The following is a 17723-nucleotide window of genomic DNA, read 5'->3' on the forward strand; positions in this document are numbered from 1 at the left end:
TATACTTTTTCAGACTCTTGTCAACAGAGCAATTCAGCTACTAGGGCATATCTCAAGGACGTCTGATCATAAATCAAAAAATTATAAACCAGATGATTTTAACCCTACCTGAACTTGTTTGCAAGACCATAATATTAGTGCATGTATATCTTGAGAAATACACCTTAAAATTGAGATTGAACAATCGGAAGTGGGCAGGAGAAGATCAAAACGCTAATTCTGGAATTTCAGACTATATTAGAAAGAATTATTGACAAATCTGGGTTTGTTTTCTTTGAGGAAACAATATTTTTAAGTATTATTGATTCAGTTACTTTAAGTTATGAAAAGGAGAGATAATGTAAGAGCAAAAATTGTTCTATTGTGCTGATAAAACCATAAGGCACCAGAGCAACACTAGACCAGCTGTGGGTTCATTTCATTTCACATTGAGAAGTAAGTATCCATGTTAAATTCCCACTGGAAATATATAATGTAGAATTGATTAACTGTTTTGAAAATGAGTGGATATGCACTCATTAATTAGTGGCGACTGAAACATGAAGACAAGACAAGTTCTGAAGAAGAGAAATTTCCTAGTCTTCAGAACCATTATTTCAGTTTCTCTTTTCTTAGATCTGCCTGACCAGTATTTTCTCTTTTTATTTCAGATTTCCTGCACTTCTAGGTTGTTTTGATATTTAGACAAGGGAAATTGTAGATTCTATCCCTGGTTAGTGATCTTAGACCAAACTGCAATAGCGTGCTTAACATTGCCTCAGCAGCCCAGGGTGTTCTGCTTCCTTATCTTTAACCAGGCGTCAAACCACATGATGAGAGCATCATGTGAAGACCAGATTAGTCCTATCTGTGCAAGCTCAGTAACTAGCCATCATTGCTCAAAATTGTTCATATCTGACGCTGCAAAAAAAAAATCAAGTGAGGAGATGAGGAAGACAAAAATATTGATTGAAAAATTGAACTAATAATTAGGAGGGGGCTAATGTGAACAAGTTTGAGAAATACCAGGTATTAATGGACCAAGGACCCCATCCAAAATTACCACTCATGGTTTTCCATGTTTATGTCTACTTAATCTAGTTGCAAACAGCAGATCTTGTTGGGCTGAGGTACCCCGCAGTGTCCAGCAACAAGGCAAAAGGATCCGTCTCTAAAACATGCCAACCACATCCTCCCTTTAGGTTTCCTGCTTGCCTTTACTTCTTAATTTTTAATAACTTCAGAGGCATTCTCAAATGATTGAAGTGAAGTAAAACAAATGTATTTTTAAATAAGTAGTAATATTAACTAAAAGCACTTTAAATTTGCAATTAAAACATTAAACTAAGGCAAAATAAATTTAAAATAACTTATCCTCCAGGTTGCCTCCTAATCTAAAGCCTAGCAATTTTAATCGGTATCAATGGGACCTCAGATCCTGAGAATTCTGAGCTGGTGCGGGAGTTGGGAATCAATCACCAATATCATGATTGGGATTCCCAGCAAGACTGGGCTGTGCCGTTGGATTACATGTCAGGCAAGTAGTGGAGCATTCCAAATTCAGCAAGTCCTTGACTCCTACATTTGACACAAGTGTTGGACTTCCAGAACCTATTACTGTGAAAGCAGGTGAACACTGGTGGTTATCTTAGGAATTGCCAGCAAAGGCCACCAAGATCCAGGTTGTTGTAAAAAAAATGGATATCATAAAATATTAATATATTTCAACTTTTAGTATACATTCTGAAGCTTCCATCTGGACTTTGTAATATATGAATTAGGAGCAAGAGTATTCATGCTTATTCTGCCAATTAATAAAATCATAGCTGATCTACCCATAGCTTCGAGAAGACTGATGACTGCAGTCTTTACAGATAACTTTGCAATCAGGTAGAATTTTGAGTAGCAAAGTAGAAGTGGCTTATCATACTAAAATTTCAATCTGGCCTCTTCCTGTACCATGTTTTGTTCATCTCATCAAACTACTTTATCAGTTCTTATCTGTCTTAATGTGTGTAACTTCATGATCTATAGCCTCACAGCAGAAGCATTTACGATTTCTCAGGGAATTATTGATGCAGGATTTGTTTGCATACAACAAAATGGTGCTGCTTATGGTTGTTCTTTGGAGTTACAGAGTGGAATGTAAATGCATGTTCAGCCTATCATAAATGCACCCAAAGGACCATGCCTGAGATGTATGAGCAAATCCTATGTGTTAGCTCTTGCAATTGCAAGTCACCCACTGCAGTTAACTGAAACTCCTCAAGTCAAATACGGGAACATATATTGTATTGGAGCTGTGTGTGTTAAATGAACAAACAGGGTACCCAAATGTCATATAACTCATATAGCTATTATGAATCCTGGATTTTCTTAAGTTCATTCTAGGGATAAATCCACAAGATATAGGAGCAGAATTCGGCCATTTGGCCCATCGAGTCTGCTCCACCACTTCATCATGGCTGATTCATTTTCTTTCTCAACCCCATTCTTCTGCCTTCTCCCTGTAACCTTTCATGTCCTGACTGATCAAGAACCTACCTACCTCCACCTGAAATACACTCAATGACCTGACCTCCACAGCCATCTGTGGCAAAGAATTCCACAGATTTACCACCCACTGGCTAAAGAAATACTTCCTCATCTCTGTTCTAAATGGACATCGCTCTATTATGAGGCTGTGCCCTCTGATCCTAGACTCCCCTACTATAGGAAACATCCTCCCCACATCCACTCTATCTAGGCCTTTCAGCATTCTTCTAAATTCCAGCAAGTACCGGCCCAGGGCCATCAAACACTCCTCGTACAATAACACTTTCAATCTCAGGATTATTATCACGAACCTCCTTTGAACTCTCTCTAACGTCAGCATATCCTTTCTTAGAAAAGGAGCCCAAAACTGCTCACAATACTCTGACTGAGGCCTTACCAAATCTTAAGCATTACATCTTTGCTTTTATATTCTAGTCCTCATGGAATGAAAGCTAACGCCTTCCTCACCACTGACTCAACTTGCAAGTTAACCTGTAGGGAATCCTGCACAAGAACCCCCAAGTCCCTTTGCACCCTTTTTGAACTTTCTGCCTGTTTAGAAAATAGACTATGCTTTTATTTCCTCTACCAAACTACATAACTACACACTTCCCTACACCATATTCCATCTGCCACTTCTTTGCCCGTTCTCCCAATCTGTCTAAGTCCTTCTATAGCCTCCCTGCTTACACAATACTACCTGCCATTCTTCTTATTGTCTGCAAACTGGGCCACAAATCCTTCAACTTTGTCATCCAAATCATTGCCATATAACGTAAAAAGAAGTGGTCCCAACACCAACTCCTGTGGAACACCACTAGTCATTGGCAGCTAACCAAAAAAGGCTTCCCAGTCTTTGCCTCCTGCCAATCAGCCAATCCTCTATCCATGCTAGTATCTTAAGAACCCATGGTATTGCAGGAAAGATACTAGCATGGACGGAGGATTGGCTGATTGGCAGCCTCGTGTATGGCTCCTTGTCAAAGGCCTTCTGAAAATCTAAATATCCAACATCCACCGATTCTCCTTTTCTATCCTGCTTATTATTTCCTCAACAAATTCCAACAGATTTGTCAGGCAAAATTTTTCCTTAAGGAAACTATGCCGACTGTTCTCATTTTGTCATGTGTCTCCAAGTCCTCTGAGACCTCATCCTTTGCAATCAACTGCAACACCTTCCCAATCACTAGAGTCAGGCTATAATTTCCTTTCTTTGGCCTCCCTCTCTTCTTGAAGAGTGGAGTGATGTTTGTAGTTCTCCAGTCCTCCAGAATCATGCCAGAATCTAGTGTTTCTTGAAAATAATTATGTCATTTGGTAACTGCAGCAATATGCCTATTCAAAATTAGAAAGGAGACGTGGGCCTGGATTTGAATTCAAAGCATAAATGTGGTTTATGGAGTCTCAGACATCCCACCTCTCCCGGAAGTTCCGGGAGTCTCCTGCAAATTAATAGCGGCTCCCTGATGCCCGCAAATTATATACAATGTCCCGGAAATTGATTTTTTTGAGAGCGAGCGTGAGAGAACCCGCGAGAGAGAGTGAGAGAGCGAGCGCAACAGCAAGAAAGCAAGCGCGAGAGAGCGAGAGAGCGCAAGAGAGACAGCGAGAAAGCAAGCGCAAGAGAGAGAGCAAGAAAGCAAGCGCGAGAGAGCAAGCGCGAGTGAGAGCAACCCCGAGAGAGAGCGCAAGAGCGAGCAAGAGCAAGAGCAAGAAAGCAAGCGCGCGAGAGTGAGCGCGAGTAAGAGTGACCACGAGAGAGAGAGTGCGAGAACGCACAAGAGAGAGCGAGAGCAAAAGCAAGCGCAAGAGAGCGACTACGAGAGAGAGAGCGCGCGCGATAGAGAGAGAGCAAGAGCAAGAGCGAGAGAGTTCCAAAAAAAGTCAGAGTGGCAGAGTGTTCCAAAAAAATATATAAAACGTATGTCACCCCAGGCTACACTAAAGTGTACCCCTGCCTAATAGGGGTCAAAAATAACGACAGTGTTGCTCACTGCACTGTTTGCAACAGTGACTGTTCTATTGCCCATGGTGGGTTAAGACTGTAAAAGACGTATTGAGGTGAGTTTAACAGGTGTCATTCATTCATTAGCATAGCTAACATTATTTAAACTAGCTGGCTGGCTGCTAAGGGCTACTCTATTGCAGACATCCCACCTCTCCCGAAAGTCTCCTGCAAATTGATGATGCTACCTCTCTGAAATGAGTTTTTGCAGGGTGGGATGCCTGGAGTCTGCAGCAGACTGTAAATGGACATGACACCACTTGGATCTACTTACCATTATCTTGATTTTGGTACATAGAACATAGAAAATCTACAGAACATTACAGGCCCTTCGGCCCACAATGTTGTGCCGACCAGGTAACCTACTCTAGAAGCTGCCTAGAATTTACCTACTGCATAGCCCTCTATTTTTCTATGCTCCATGTACCTATCTAAGAGTCTCTTAAAAGACCCTATTGTATCCGTATGTTTGCCATAGTAAAGATGCACTGCCAACCATGTTAGAATTTGGAATCCATTCTCACTTTGAAAAGGCTGGGCATTTGCTGAAATGTTTTGCTATAAGTCTCTGCTAAGCGTTATATTTTTATGAAATTAAAGTTATCTCTGGGTATTTAGTGCTGTAGTGTTCAGCTAATGATTCGAGAAATCATCCACTGCAGATGTTGGAAATCCAAAATAAAGCGGGCACTGCTGGATAAATCTACGAGGCCAGGCAGTGTTTTGTGGACAGGACTGGCAAGCTAAAGTTTTTGTTATGGACACTTTGAGAGCTGTAATGTATTCATTTACACTTTGTAAAAGAGAACAAAGGAAAAAGGGATAAAACATGTGCACACTATTCTAGTTTACTTCCAAAAGATGCTGGAGAAACTCTAGGAAGCACCTACGGAGAGGAATAAGGAGGCAAGGTTTTGGGCTGAGGCCCTTCATCAGTCCTGCTGCCTGATCTGCTGTGTTCCTCTGGCATTTTGTGTGTGTTACTCCTGATTTCTAACATTGGCAAAATCTCTTGTATTTCTAATTTAATTCCTACGTTTTCTTTCTTAACCTTGTGCACTCCCTTACACCGCTTTTTTCAATCTTTTTCATTTTACTTTTATCTTCTACATTCCCTAGTTTTTCATCTTCTTTTACTTTCTGTTCCCTTGCAAGAGAATTTTTCACAGCCTGGCTGACTGCCAGTGTGGGGTGCTGCAGCTGAGTCATCTTTTTGCATTGCCTTGTGCAGTAAGAGAAATTGACAATGGGTTGCTAACTTTTAGGCCTCAAGGACTCTTGTGAACGTTTGGGGCAAGTCTGGCACTGAACTTAACAAGGCTCTTTTGGGATGAGATCTAATCATGAGTTTTTATCAGCTTCCATTGTAAACTGGGAGATGCTCAAGAGTTTGGGTTGGTGTGTTTATTAGATTCGTTTGAAATGTAAATAAAGGTTCACCATGTGATAATTGATGTATAATATCATGGAACTTTGTTGATTGCAGTAAAAGTAATTGGCCAATGAATTGTACATGGGGTTGACGGAGTTAGGGAGTTAGTGGTTGATAGGGTATATCATATTACAGAAATAATATAGATCAGATCTCCCAAATTTGATTAGCATTAGAGGTAAGTGTTTCAGTCCATGTCAGGAGTAAGATATCTTATTGACTGTAAACCTGTTTCAGATATTGCTGCAGTGGTACTGCAAATGTAGCTGTCTCAGAGCTACCAAGTCAGTGTGATTCTGATATCTGGTCCTGCCGATGTGAAGTTTACTTGTTCTCTTGGTGTTCACTTGGGTTTCCTCTGGGTGCTTTGTTTTCCTCCTGCGTTTGAAAGGCTTCTGTATATTAACCCTAGTGCAGATGGCTAATGGGGGAACTGAAGGCCAGAGGGTTAACAGGAATGTGAAGGAGAATAGATTACAGGGAAATACGTGGGGAATTGGCAGTCAAGAGAAAATCTGCAGATGCTGGAAATCCGAGCAACACGCACAAAATGCTGGAGGAACTCAGCAGGCCAGACAGCATCTGTGGAAAAAAGTACAGTCGACATTTCAGGCCGAGACCCTTTGGCAGGACTGTTGGGGAATAGGCAGAGATCAGATTGCACTGTAAATCTCCATAAACTGAACCTGCAGTATGGCCTCCTGTATGATTAAGAAATACAAAATAAAAATGGCCAGTAACATGCAATGATTCTATAAAATGCACTGAAATAGGGGCAATACCTCATAATCAATGTACAATTGGAACATTTGGGCTCAGCTCTCAACTCAAAACAAAACGCCAGGCAATTTTTGGGAAGAGGTGGATACAATAGAAACAGTTCGATCCATTTTATTCACAAACTACATTCCGAAACACCAAGACCTAGACATTCACTCCACACCATGTAATGTTTTTATGCACAAAACAACTGAATGCAAGTACAAATATTGATCACAAAATGTAATCAATAAGTCCAGAAAGTGCCGAATATGAAGCTGACATACATCATGCTCTGTGTGCATGACGTGCCTTTGTATAGAGAACAGTGCAGAAATGGCAGTGACACCAACCTGAATAGAATGGAAGGCTGAAGGCAGTCCAGTCCACTCAGCCTGAAACGTTGATTGTACTCTTTTCTGTAGATACTACCTGGCCTGCTGATCTCTCCCAGCTTGTTGTGTGTGCCGGCTGATATTGTTGTCATAGCAATAGATCACAGTGTGGTACTCAGCTATGCCAGGAGGCTTGAACAGAAGGAATCAGGCCTGCTCAAGTGTTATTAAAAGTCTAGTCTTTACCTGAGCTGTTGCTGGGGAGGATGACTATAAAGCTTCTCCAGTGGACCAGATAATTTCAGGTCAGGCATCTTCCATTTAATGATTTTTTTACCAAAATATACTTTATTCAAAAATAAAATTATGTACAATAAACCATTCAATGTCTGTCAATCCTTCAAAGATGTTTCCATTATGGTCTATACATGTCCATACTTTTGGCCACCCACATGGCACTCCGTTGGTTCACCTTTCCACACCAATGTTGAGGGGTATACTCCCCGCCACCCGACCCCTCCCACTCCCGCGGGAGAAGAAACCTAAACTGTGGCCCTTCCCCACCGGGCCCTTGTGGTGGCTGCACCAAGTTTCAGCGCGTCCCTCCTGAGGAGTGAGGAGGAGTCTGTGACCCACCTCTTTGCACACTGCGAGTTCGCAGAGGAGGTGTGGAGGAGGATGGACGGGCTAGTGTCACGTTTCATCCCCAGCAGCTGCGTAACAGAAGACTCTCTGATCTACAGGCTGTTCCCGGGGACACACATGGAGACCAGCATCTGGTGCTGCTGGCAGATTATCAACTCGGTGAAAGATGCTCTTTGGTTGGCCCGAAACTTGATGATCTACCAGCACATGGAGATGTCCGTGGGAGAAAGCTGCCGACCGTTCCATGTAATGAAGTCTTCTTACTTTGAGGGAAGTGCCCTAATGGTCAGCACTGGTGCAGCATGTCCACTTCCACCAACATGATTCCTGGTGTTCCATCAGAAACAGAGGGAGCTCACTCCATTCTCTGTCCTCCCAATCCTCGCTTAGCCCACTGCTCAAGGCCCATTACTTTGAGCAACTGTCTTCCATTGAAACACCCTGTTTTAAGAGATCCTACAACGGTAGGAACTCATGCATGTAAATTTGCACTTCTTGCACTTTACTGAAGATCCCTAATTCACACTTTAGAATGCAATAAATCCCTCCCTGTAGCTACCCGGTAAATGGTCCACTGTGTACGCCATTTTTCTGTCAGGCTGTACTATTTCTAGCCTCTACTGGCCTTCTCATTTTCATTTTACCTAGCAGATTATTGCAAACACTGTTATAAATGTAGGATCCTTCTCCCAAATAGTTTAAGATGTAATCCCAGTTCAGTAAGTGAACTCTGACAGTCGAGAATTTTTCTATTTACATTTTCTATTTCTATCTCAATTGCATGCTTGTTTGGTTCCAGTTCTGCAGCCCCTGCTTCTGAATGGCTTTCATAATATTGTGCAATGGCCCACTTATTTCCTCCTGATGTTTCTTGGGAAACAAGGATATGGTGATTTACTGGTTATGCTCTACAAGCAAGTTTTATAAGAATATAAGAACATAAGAAATAGAAGCAGGAGTCGGCCATCTGGCCCATCAAGTCTGCTCTGCTATTCAATAAGATCATGGACTCATCTCCACCTACCTGCTTTTTCTCCATAATGCTTAATTCCCCTGCTATGCAAAATTCTATCCAACCTTGTCTTAAATATATTTACTGATGTAGTCTCCACTGCTTCATTGGGCAGAGAATTCCACAGATTCACCATTCTCTGGGAAAAGCAGTTCCTCCTCATCTCCATCCTAAATCTACTCCCCCGAATCTTGAGGCTAGGCTCACCTACCGATAGAATCGACTTTCCTGCCTCTATCTTATCTACCCCTTTCATAATTTTATATGTTTCTATAAGATCTCCTCTCAGTCTTCTGAATTCCAGCAAGTACAGTCCCAGGTGACTCAATCTCTTCTCGTAGTCTAACCCCCTCATCTCTGGAATCAACCTGGAAAACCGGTGCTCCTTTGCACCGCCTCCAAAGCCTGTTTTGGTCTGCATCTTTAGGACTTTAGTTTTAGCATCAGTAATAGCTCTGCCGATAGTTATTGAATTCCTCCCTTCTTTTGCCCTGCAGGGCTGTATATTTGCTTTTCTTTCCTATTTCCATTTTAATTGTCTTCAGGATCCAACTCTGCTTTGAGTCTTTTGTTTCTGCCATCCTATCTGGAAATTTATTTAAAATTTTTACCATTCTGCAAAAAAATTCTTCCAAGTAATATATTGTAGCTGTATCTTTCTTTGTTGATTGAGATGGATTCTGCTTTCCTTATTTACTTTGATGTAGTTTACTGAGTTTTATGTAATTTGCTTCATTATTACTGTTTGTACATTTAGATGCTGTTAAGAAACTCCTTCCTTTCTTAACCATTTTCCCTATTTGCTGTATTGTGTTAAACTTTATTTCATGTTTCCTTTGACTCATCCCCAATTTGTGTGAATTGGTGCTAGTTTAGACAACTCCCACCCCAGGGCCTGGTTTAATCATGATGATTCAGATGTATGCTAATATAACCTGATAGTGGATTTCTGACTTAATTCTTGTTGTATTCTCTCCCTCCTCCCTTCCCCTGGGCTGCCCAGCCTCCATAATTTAAATAGTGAGCCTATGCCTGATTTAGTTAAACCATGACAGCTGATTCAGGCTTCTTTGGGATTTTTTTTAAATAAATACACGAACTTCTAAATGTGATCATTTTCCACATCTCAATCATAAAGTCTCTTCATATGGCTGTAATCAGTGATTGATGGCCGAAGGCTAATAAGAGAGCACCTCCCCTTTTTTACATTTAGGTAAACAGACTAGTACCAATGAAATTTAGTTGCCAGTGCTGACTAATTAAGGTTTCACTGTGTAGTCTTGAAGAGAGTGATCCAGCTTGCACAGATTTCCAAGAGTGTATGTTTTCCCTACCCAGGTATGACCTTTCCATTTACTGAATTTTGAGGTGGTACTTTCACGGTCATCATCAGTATCTGATTAATTCAACGCAGAGCTTCACGTACCTAATGTAATCTTATTGTTGGGGTGCACTGCATTGCAGGCCACGGATATGAGAAACGGTACTTTGACTTTCTTCTTATTTCCTCCTTACAATAAAAAGATCTAAAAAGAGTGTAAAGGATTCGTATCTTATGGAGATGATATTTAAATTCTGCTTTAATGCTGAGGAGGGAGATTCAACTGATTTGGAATGAATGAACAACACTTTTTAATTATCTATATAAAAAAAAGCTTTCTGCAATAGATGGTAACTCTGCTTTTTTGTGGTACAAGGTTTAAAACATTCAACTTGTTGACAAGTTTTGGAGAACTAAAAAAAATTACAATCTGCAAGAAAATCACTTTATTTTTACCTCCATTTTAACTGCACCACCTAATAAACACCTCTTATTTTACTCCTTTCCATGTCTTTGTTAAACCTGTCAAATAATCATGATTCATTTACTCTGGTTAATTTGCAAACAACAGTTGCTTTAGCCAAGTAAGATTTTAATGATGAAAGACATTTGTTGCTTTTATACCTTACCCGCTGAGGAGTAAATAATTTTCAGAAACAAATTCTTAGTATGTTATGCAGTAAGTTGGAGAGATCTAGTTAATAAAGTAAAAATCTCCAATGTTTGTCCTGTTTATGAAATACTTAGCAAACATTTCACTGTAAAGACTAAAGTATACTTGTTTGAGCTAAGTCATGGCACCATATGCTTGACTAACTGTATATATTAGCCATGGTCTTCAATTTTCTGTTTTTCTAAGCTTGTATGTTCCTTAATCTTGTAAAGGAGATTTAATGATAAAATCTTACCTATATCAATGTCAGTTAGCATATTTACGCAGGTATTTTTAGACTGATGTTTTGGTTTTTGATTTCCCATAAAAACTTGACAAAGTGCTCTTCAACAGTGCTGTGCTTGGCAGTGCACTGTCAGCATATGCCATGATCATTTTTTTCCTTTCCCCTCTTTGTGCACCTTGCACTCTGTGAAGCTGTTTGCTCTGAGGGTGGGACATGAGAGTTGTTTTGTGTATGGTGAAATATTAACTAAAGGCAATCAACCATGAGTCTGAAGGGCATTCCATTGCCGTGCTGGGTTGTGAGAGGAAGATACACCTTGCTGAAGGTAAAGATTCTACTTTATTGCCAATATATAAAATGCTTTCTTTATATACATTTACTTATGGTTGTCAATTTTTAAAATTAGCTTTTTAGAAAGTGAGGTAGTAAGATCACAAAAAGGAACTTAATCATGTTTAAACATTTGTAATTGAATGTATTATATTCTATGATGTGATCATTGGCAATGTAACTCTTCCCCATGTAACTCATTCTGGATTTTCCAATTGAATACTTAGCGGTCCGGTTTGATACAGTGAAGTATTGTTTGGCCATTTATATTTTGTTGATAATTCTGGTGACTATGAAAATTATATTACAATTAATCCTATTGTGTTGTACGGACTGTCTTGGTAGCTGAGGCTCCTTCCAGCTCAAGCAGCTTATTTTCCTAATTTTCATTATTTTTGCTGCTCTCAGTTGAAGGCGCAGATTCATGGTCAACTGACGTTCCACAATTCGCAGTGGCACAGTTGTGCCTCAGTCATGCAGTAGTTCTCAGGCTCTGCAGAGTGTTGGCAGGCCATTTAGCTGTGAGGTACTGCAGCTGATAGCAGGGAGAAATAATTACACACCAGCAAAAGGCAGAATTTGTTATTTTTCTTTCCTCCTGTTTCAACAGTACTTACTAAAAACAACCTGATTCACTGGCTGAGCAGACAGCTACATTAGCATAGGAGAAGATTGCACTGAGAACTTCCTGGTCTACAGGATTTCTTGGTTAAATAATTCTTAAACTGTAGAGTGACAGACACTACAAATAAGAGGTAATATTATGAGGAAGATTGTCTACAGAAGCAAAGACTAATGCCAGGCAGAGGAAACCAGAAAATTACTTGCAGTGAATACATGTTCATTGCCGCCTTGTGGATATTAGACATCATCAAATACCCAGTGAGCCTTGCTCTCTTCCACACCGCTGGTCAGTAGCCAGTGAGCCTTGTTCCCACACCACCGGTCAATACCCAGTGAGCCTTGTTCCCACACCGCCGGTCAATAGCCAGTGAGCCTTGTTCCCTCCCACACTGCCGGTCAATAGCCAGTGAGCCTTGTTCCCTCCCACATCACCGGTCAATACCCAGTGAGCCTTGTTCCCACACCACCGGTCAATACCCAGTGAGCCTTGTTCCCACACCGCCGGTCAATAGCCAGTGAGCCTTGTTCCCTCCCACACTGCCGGTCAATAGCCAGTGAGCCTTGTTCCCACACCGCCGGTCAATAGCCAGTGAGCCTTGTTCCCTCCCACATCACCGGTCAATACCCAGTGAGCCTTGTTCCCACACCACCGGTCAATACCCAGTGAGCCTTGTTCCCACACCGCCGGTCAATAGCCAGTGAGCCTTGTTCCCTCCCACACTGCCGGTCAATAGCCAGTGAGCCTTGTTCCCTCCCACATCACCGGTCAATACCCAGTGAGCCTTGTTCCCACACCACCGGTCAATACCCAGTGAGCCTTGTTCCCACACCGCCGGTCAATAGCCAGTGAGCCTTGTTCCCTCCCACACTGCCGGTCAACAGCCAGTGAGCCTTGTTCCCACACCGCCGGTCAATAGCCAGTGAGCCTTGTTCCCTCCCACACTGCCGGTCAATAGCCAGTGAGCCTTGCTCTCTCCCACGTCACCGGTCAATAGCCAGTGAGCCTTGTTCCCTCCCACACTGCCGGTCAATAGCCAGTGAGCCTTGCTCTCTCCCACACTGCCGGTCAATACCCAGTGAGCCTTGCTCTCTCCCACACCGCCGGTCAATAGCCAGTGAGCCTTGTTCCCTCCCACATCACCGGTCAATACCCAGTGAGCCTTGTTCCCACACCACCGGTCAATACCCAGTGAGCCTTGTTCCCACACCGCCGGTCAATACCCAGTGAGCCTTGCTCTCTCCCATACCGCCGGTCAATAGCCAGTGAGCCTTGTTTCCTCCCACACCGCCAGTCAATAACCAGTGAGCCTTGTTCCCTCCCACACCACCAGTCAATAGCCAGTGAGCCTTGTTCCCTCCCACACCGCCGGTCAATAACCAGTGAGCCTTGTTCCCTCCCATACCGCCGGTCAATAGCCAGTGAACCTTGTTCCCTCCCACACCGCCGGTCAATAACCAGTGAGCCTTGCTCTCCCACACCGCCGGTCAATAGCCAGTGAACCTTGTTCCCTCCCACACCGCCGGTCAATAGCCAGTGAGCCTTGTTCCCTCCCACATCACCGGTCAATAGCCAGTGAGCCTTGCTCTCTCCCACACCGCCGGTCAATACCCCAATACCCAGTGAGCCTTGCTCCCACACCACTGGTCAATATCCAGTGAGCCTTGTTCCCTCCCACACCACCGGTCAATAGCCAGTGAGCCTTGTTCCCTCCCACACCGCCGGTCAATAACCAGTGAGCCTTGCTCCCTCCCACACCGCCGGTCAATAGCCAGTGAGCCTTGTTCCCTCCCACACCGCCAGTCAATACCCAGTGAGCCTTGTTCCCTCCCATACCGCCAGTCAATACCCAGTGAGCCTTGTTCCCTCCCACATCACCGGTCAATAGCCAGTGAGCCTTGTTCCCTCCCATACCACCGGTCAATAGCCAGTGAGCCTTGTTCCCTCCCACATCACCGGTCAATAGCCAGTGAGCCTTGTTCCCTCCCACACCGCCAGTCAATACCCAGTGAGCCTTGTTCCCTCCCACACTGCTGGTCAATAGCCAGTGAGCCTTGCTCTCTCCCACGTCACCGGTCAATAACCAGTGAGCCTTGCTCCCTCCCACACCGCCGGTCAATACCCAGTGAGCCTTGTTCCCTCCCACATCACCGGTCAATACCCAGTGAGCCTTGTTCCCACACCACCGGTCAATAGCCAGTGAGCCTTGTTCCCTCCCACATCACCGGTCAATAGCAAGTGAGCCTTGTTCCCTCCCACATCACCGGTCAATAGCCAGTGAGCCTTGTTCCCTCCCACACCGCCGGTCAATAGCCAGTGAGCCTTGTTCCCTCCCATACCGCCAGTCAATACCCAGTGAGCCTTGTTCCCTCCCACATCACCAGTCAATAGCCAGTGAGCCTTGTTCCCTCCCACACTGCTGGTCAATAGCCAGTGAGCCTTGTTCCCACACCACCGGTCAATAGCCAGTGAGCCTTGTTCCCACACCACTGGTCAATACCCAGTGAGCCTTGTTCCCTCCCACACCGCCGGTCAATAGCCAGTGAGCCTTGTTCTCTCCCACACCGCCGGTCAATAGCCAGTGAGCCTTGCTCTCTCCCACGTCACCGGTCAATAGCCAGTGAGCCTTGCTCTCCCACACCACCGGTCAATAGCCAGTGAGCCTTGTTCCCACACCACTGGTCAATATCCAGTGAGCCTTGCTTTCTCCCACACCGCCAGTCAATACCCAGTGAGCCTTGTTCCCTCCCACACCGCCGGTCAATAGCCAGTGAGCCTTGTTCTCTCCCACGTCACCGGTCAATAGCCAGTGAGCCTTGCTCTCTCCCACGTCACCGGTCAATAGCCAGTGAGCCTTGTTCTCTCCCACGTCACCGGTCAATAGCCAGTGAGCCTTGTTCCCTCCCACACTGCCGGTCAATAGCCAGTGAGCCTTGTTCCCTCCCACACCGCCGATCAATAGCCAGTGAGCCTTGTTCCCTCCCACACCGCCGGTCAATAGCCAGTGAGCCTTGTTCCCTCCCACACCGCCGGTCAATAGCCAGTGAGCCTTGTTCCCTCCCACACCGCCAGTCAATAGCCAGTGAGCCTTGTTCCCTCCCACACCGCCGGTCAGTAGCCAGTGAGCCTTGCTCTCTCCCACACCGCCGGTCAATACCCAGTGAGCCTTGCTCTCCCACACCGCCGGTCAATACCCAGTGAGCCTTGTTCCCTCCCACACCACTGGTCAATAGCCAGTGAGCCTTGCTCTCTCCCACACCGCCAGTCAATAGCCAGTGAGCCTTGCTCTCTCCCACACCGCCAGTCAATAGCCAGTGAGCCTTGTTCCCTCCCACACTGCCAGTCAATAGCCAGTGAGCCTTGTTCCCTCCCACACCGCCGGTCAATAGCCAGTGAGCCTTGCTCCCTCCCACACCGCCGGTCAATACCCAGTGAGCCTTGTTCTCTCCCACACAGCCGGACAATAGCCGGTGAGCCTTGTTCTCTCCCACACCGCCGGTCAATAGCCAGTGAGCCTTGCTCCCTCCCACACCACCGGTCAATACCCAGTGAGCCTTGCTCTCTCCCACACCACCGGTCAATAGCCAGTGAGCCTTGTTCCCTCCCACACCGCCGGTCAATAGCCAGTGAGCCTTGTTCCCTCCCACACCGCCAGTCAATAGCCAGTGAGCCTTGTTCCCTCCCACACCGCCGGTCAGTAGCCAGTGAGCCTTGCTCTCTCCCACACCGCCGGTCAATACCCAGTGAGCCTTGCTCTCCCACACCGCCAGTCAATACCCAGTGAGCCTTGTTCCCTCCCACACCACTGGTCAATAGCCAGTGAGCCTTGCTCTCTCCCACACCGCCAGTCAATAGCCAGTGAGCCTTGCTCTCTCCCACACCGCCAGTCAATAGCCAGTGAGCCTTGTTCCCTCCCACACCGCCGGTCAATAGCCAGTGAGCCTTGTTCCCTCCCACACCGCCGGTCAATAGCCAGTGAGCCTTGCTCCCTCCCACACCGCCGGTCAATACCCAGTGAGCCTTGTTCTCTCCCACACAGCCGGACAATAGCCGGTGAGCCTTGTTCTCTCCCACACCGCCGGTCAATAGCCAGTGAGCCTTGCTCCCTCCCACACCACCGGTCAATACCCAGTGAGCCTTGTTCTCTCCCACACAGCCGGACAATAGCCGGTGAGCCTTGTTCTCTCCCACACCGCCGGTCAGTAGCCAGTGAGCCTTGCTCCCACACCTCCACCAGCAAATATAAGGAGATGAAAATGACTGAAATTAGGATATTTAATGCCAGAACAGAAAAACAGAACTGTTACAGCACAGCAGGAGCCATCAGATTTGTAGAAAAATTCAGTCAGTTCCATTCTCCACAATGCCATGGAAATTTTTGCCTTCAAATATCATAATAACCCCAAACATGCACACTGAATAGTTTTTAAGAAATACAAAGGGGAATATAATGGTATCTATAATCAAACCATGTTGGTCAAAGTTCAGATAATAATTGTAAACCACCTGAACTTTGTTCCCAACATTATCTAAAATTGCCAGTGAGATTACTGCCAAATAATCACCCCGATAAACAGAGAATTTTACTTTTACGTTGACCTGACATTTTGACTCTGGTCACCTCTTAAGTCCACGTTTTGGTCTACTAAAATTTGCAAAGGGTTAATTCACACAAATATAGCTGAGGTGAATATTTTGCATTTTAGAGTGAGGAGGTAAGAACATTTTAAAAATCCTAAATCTTGTGAGTACCACTATGATTGTAACTAAAACTCATCAAGTAAGGTGGCTGGATGCTTGTGCAAAGATGACTATTAATACTATTACGGATGCTTTTAAGGATTTTTTTAGGTTTGGTAGTAAATCTATGATATACGTATATAGAGGACACACTTAGAACAGAGATGAGGAGGAATTTCTTTAGCCAGAGAGTGGTGTATCTGTGTAATTCATTGCCACAGACAGCTGTGGAGACCAAGTCAATGGGTATATTTAAAGCAAAGATAGGTTCTTGGTTAGTGCAGGTGTCAAAGGTCACAGGGAGAAGGCAGGAGAAAGAGATTGAGAGGTATAATAAATCAACCATGATGGAATGGTGGGATAGACTTGTTGGTCTGAATGGCCTAATTCTGCTCCAATGCAACTAAAATTTAAGTTTCTCTTATGGCAGACTGGACACTTAAATTGCTTATAAATTCCTTCTATTTTAAGGCTTTTCTGAATATGGTATCACAGGCCTTTTGGTACCAATGAAACCACACGACAGCAGATTCTCCATCTTACTAAAGGAGGGAATGAAGGTGGAAAAAGGAAATACTTTCAATTTCACTTTATAATGTGTCCTGTATACTATAAGGACTTCACTTAGATATTCATCTTCGTGTGTGAGACTGGACAATGCACACCAGTGTCCACAATGCAACTTTCCATGATCCAAATTTTTGGCTTTTGCTGCAAATGTGTAGTGACTGCAGCAGAAGAGCATGCTTTAGAAATTCATTTACGATTACAATGAAACACAGCTATGCTGTTGAAAATCAAATTATAGTCGTAATTTTTGCACACATTTCTTGATGTTGTTTACTTCCCAGCAATTGGGTGGATTTTCGTTATTCCTTGCACTCCTTCAGGTGTAAAACTCCTCCAAATGATGTCAGAGAGATTTCCCACCTCATTTGGCTAAATATCACAGAACAGGCAGATTTTCACTAGCCTTATTTTTGTGAAAATGTGCTATTTAAGTGCCAGATATCAAACTGCATACATTGTCCTCGTTGTGATTTCTTGAGACCTGGAATACAGGCTCATATGCATGCCTTGGAAATTAGTATCATACTCAGCTTCCTAGG

General features: G+C 44.2%; 1 protein-coding gene across 9 annotated transcripts in view; it reads left to right on the forward strand.

The window, feature by feature from the left end:
* rbm47 (RNA binding motif protein 47) overlaps positions 1-17723 on the forward strand; it is a 202406-nt gene that overhangs the window by 110174 nt on the left and 74509 nt on the right. Inside the window, exon 1 of one of the 9 annotated variants that reach the window (XM_072252819.1) lies at positions 9982-10040. The exons of 5 other annotated variants lie outside the window; for them this stretch is intronic. In XM_072252819.1, the coding sequence (XP_072108920.1) occupies positions 10024-10040 (17 nt within the window). In that variant the 5' untranslated portion in view covers positions 9982-10023. Of the gene's footprint in view, positions 1-9981; positions 10041-11166; positions 11248-17723 lie in introns of those variants that run through there. 3 more of the 9 variants (XM_072252818.1, XM_072252828.1, XM_072252820.1) reach the window with 3 other exon arrangements.

Source organism: Mobula birostris, chromosome 3 (genome assembly GCF_030028105.1).
Source record: "Mobula birostris isolate sMobBir1 chromosome 3, sMobBir1.hap1, whole genome shotgun sequence".
NCBI classification, from domain to species: Eukaryota; Metazoa; Chordata; class Chondrichthyes; order Myliobatiformes; family Myliobatidae; genus Mobula; species Mobula birostris.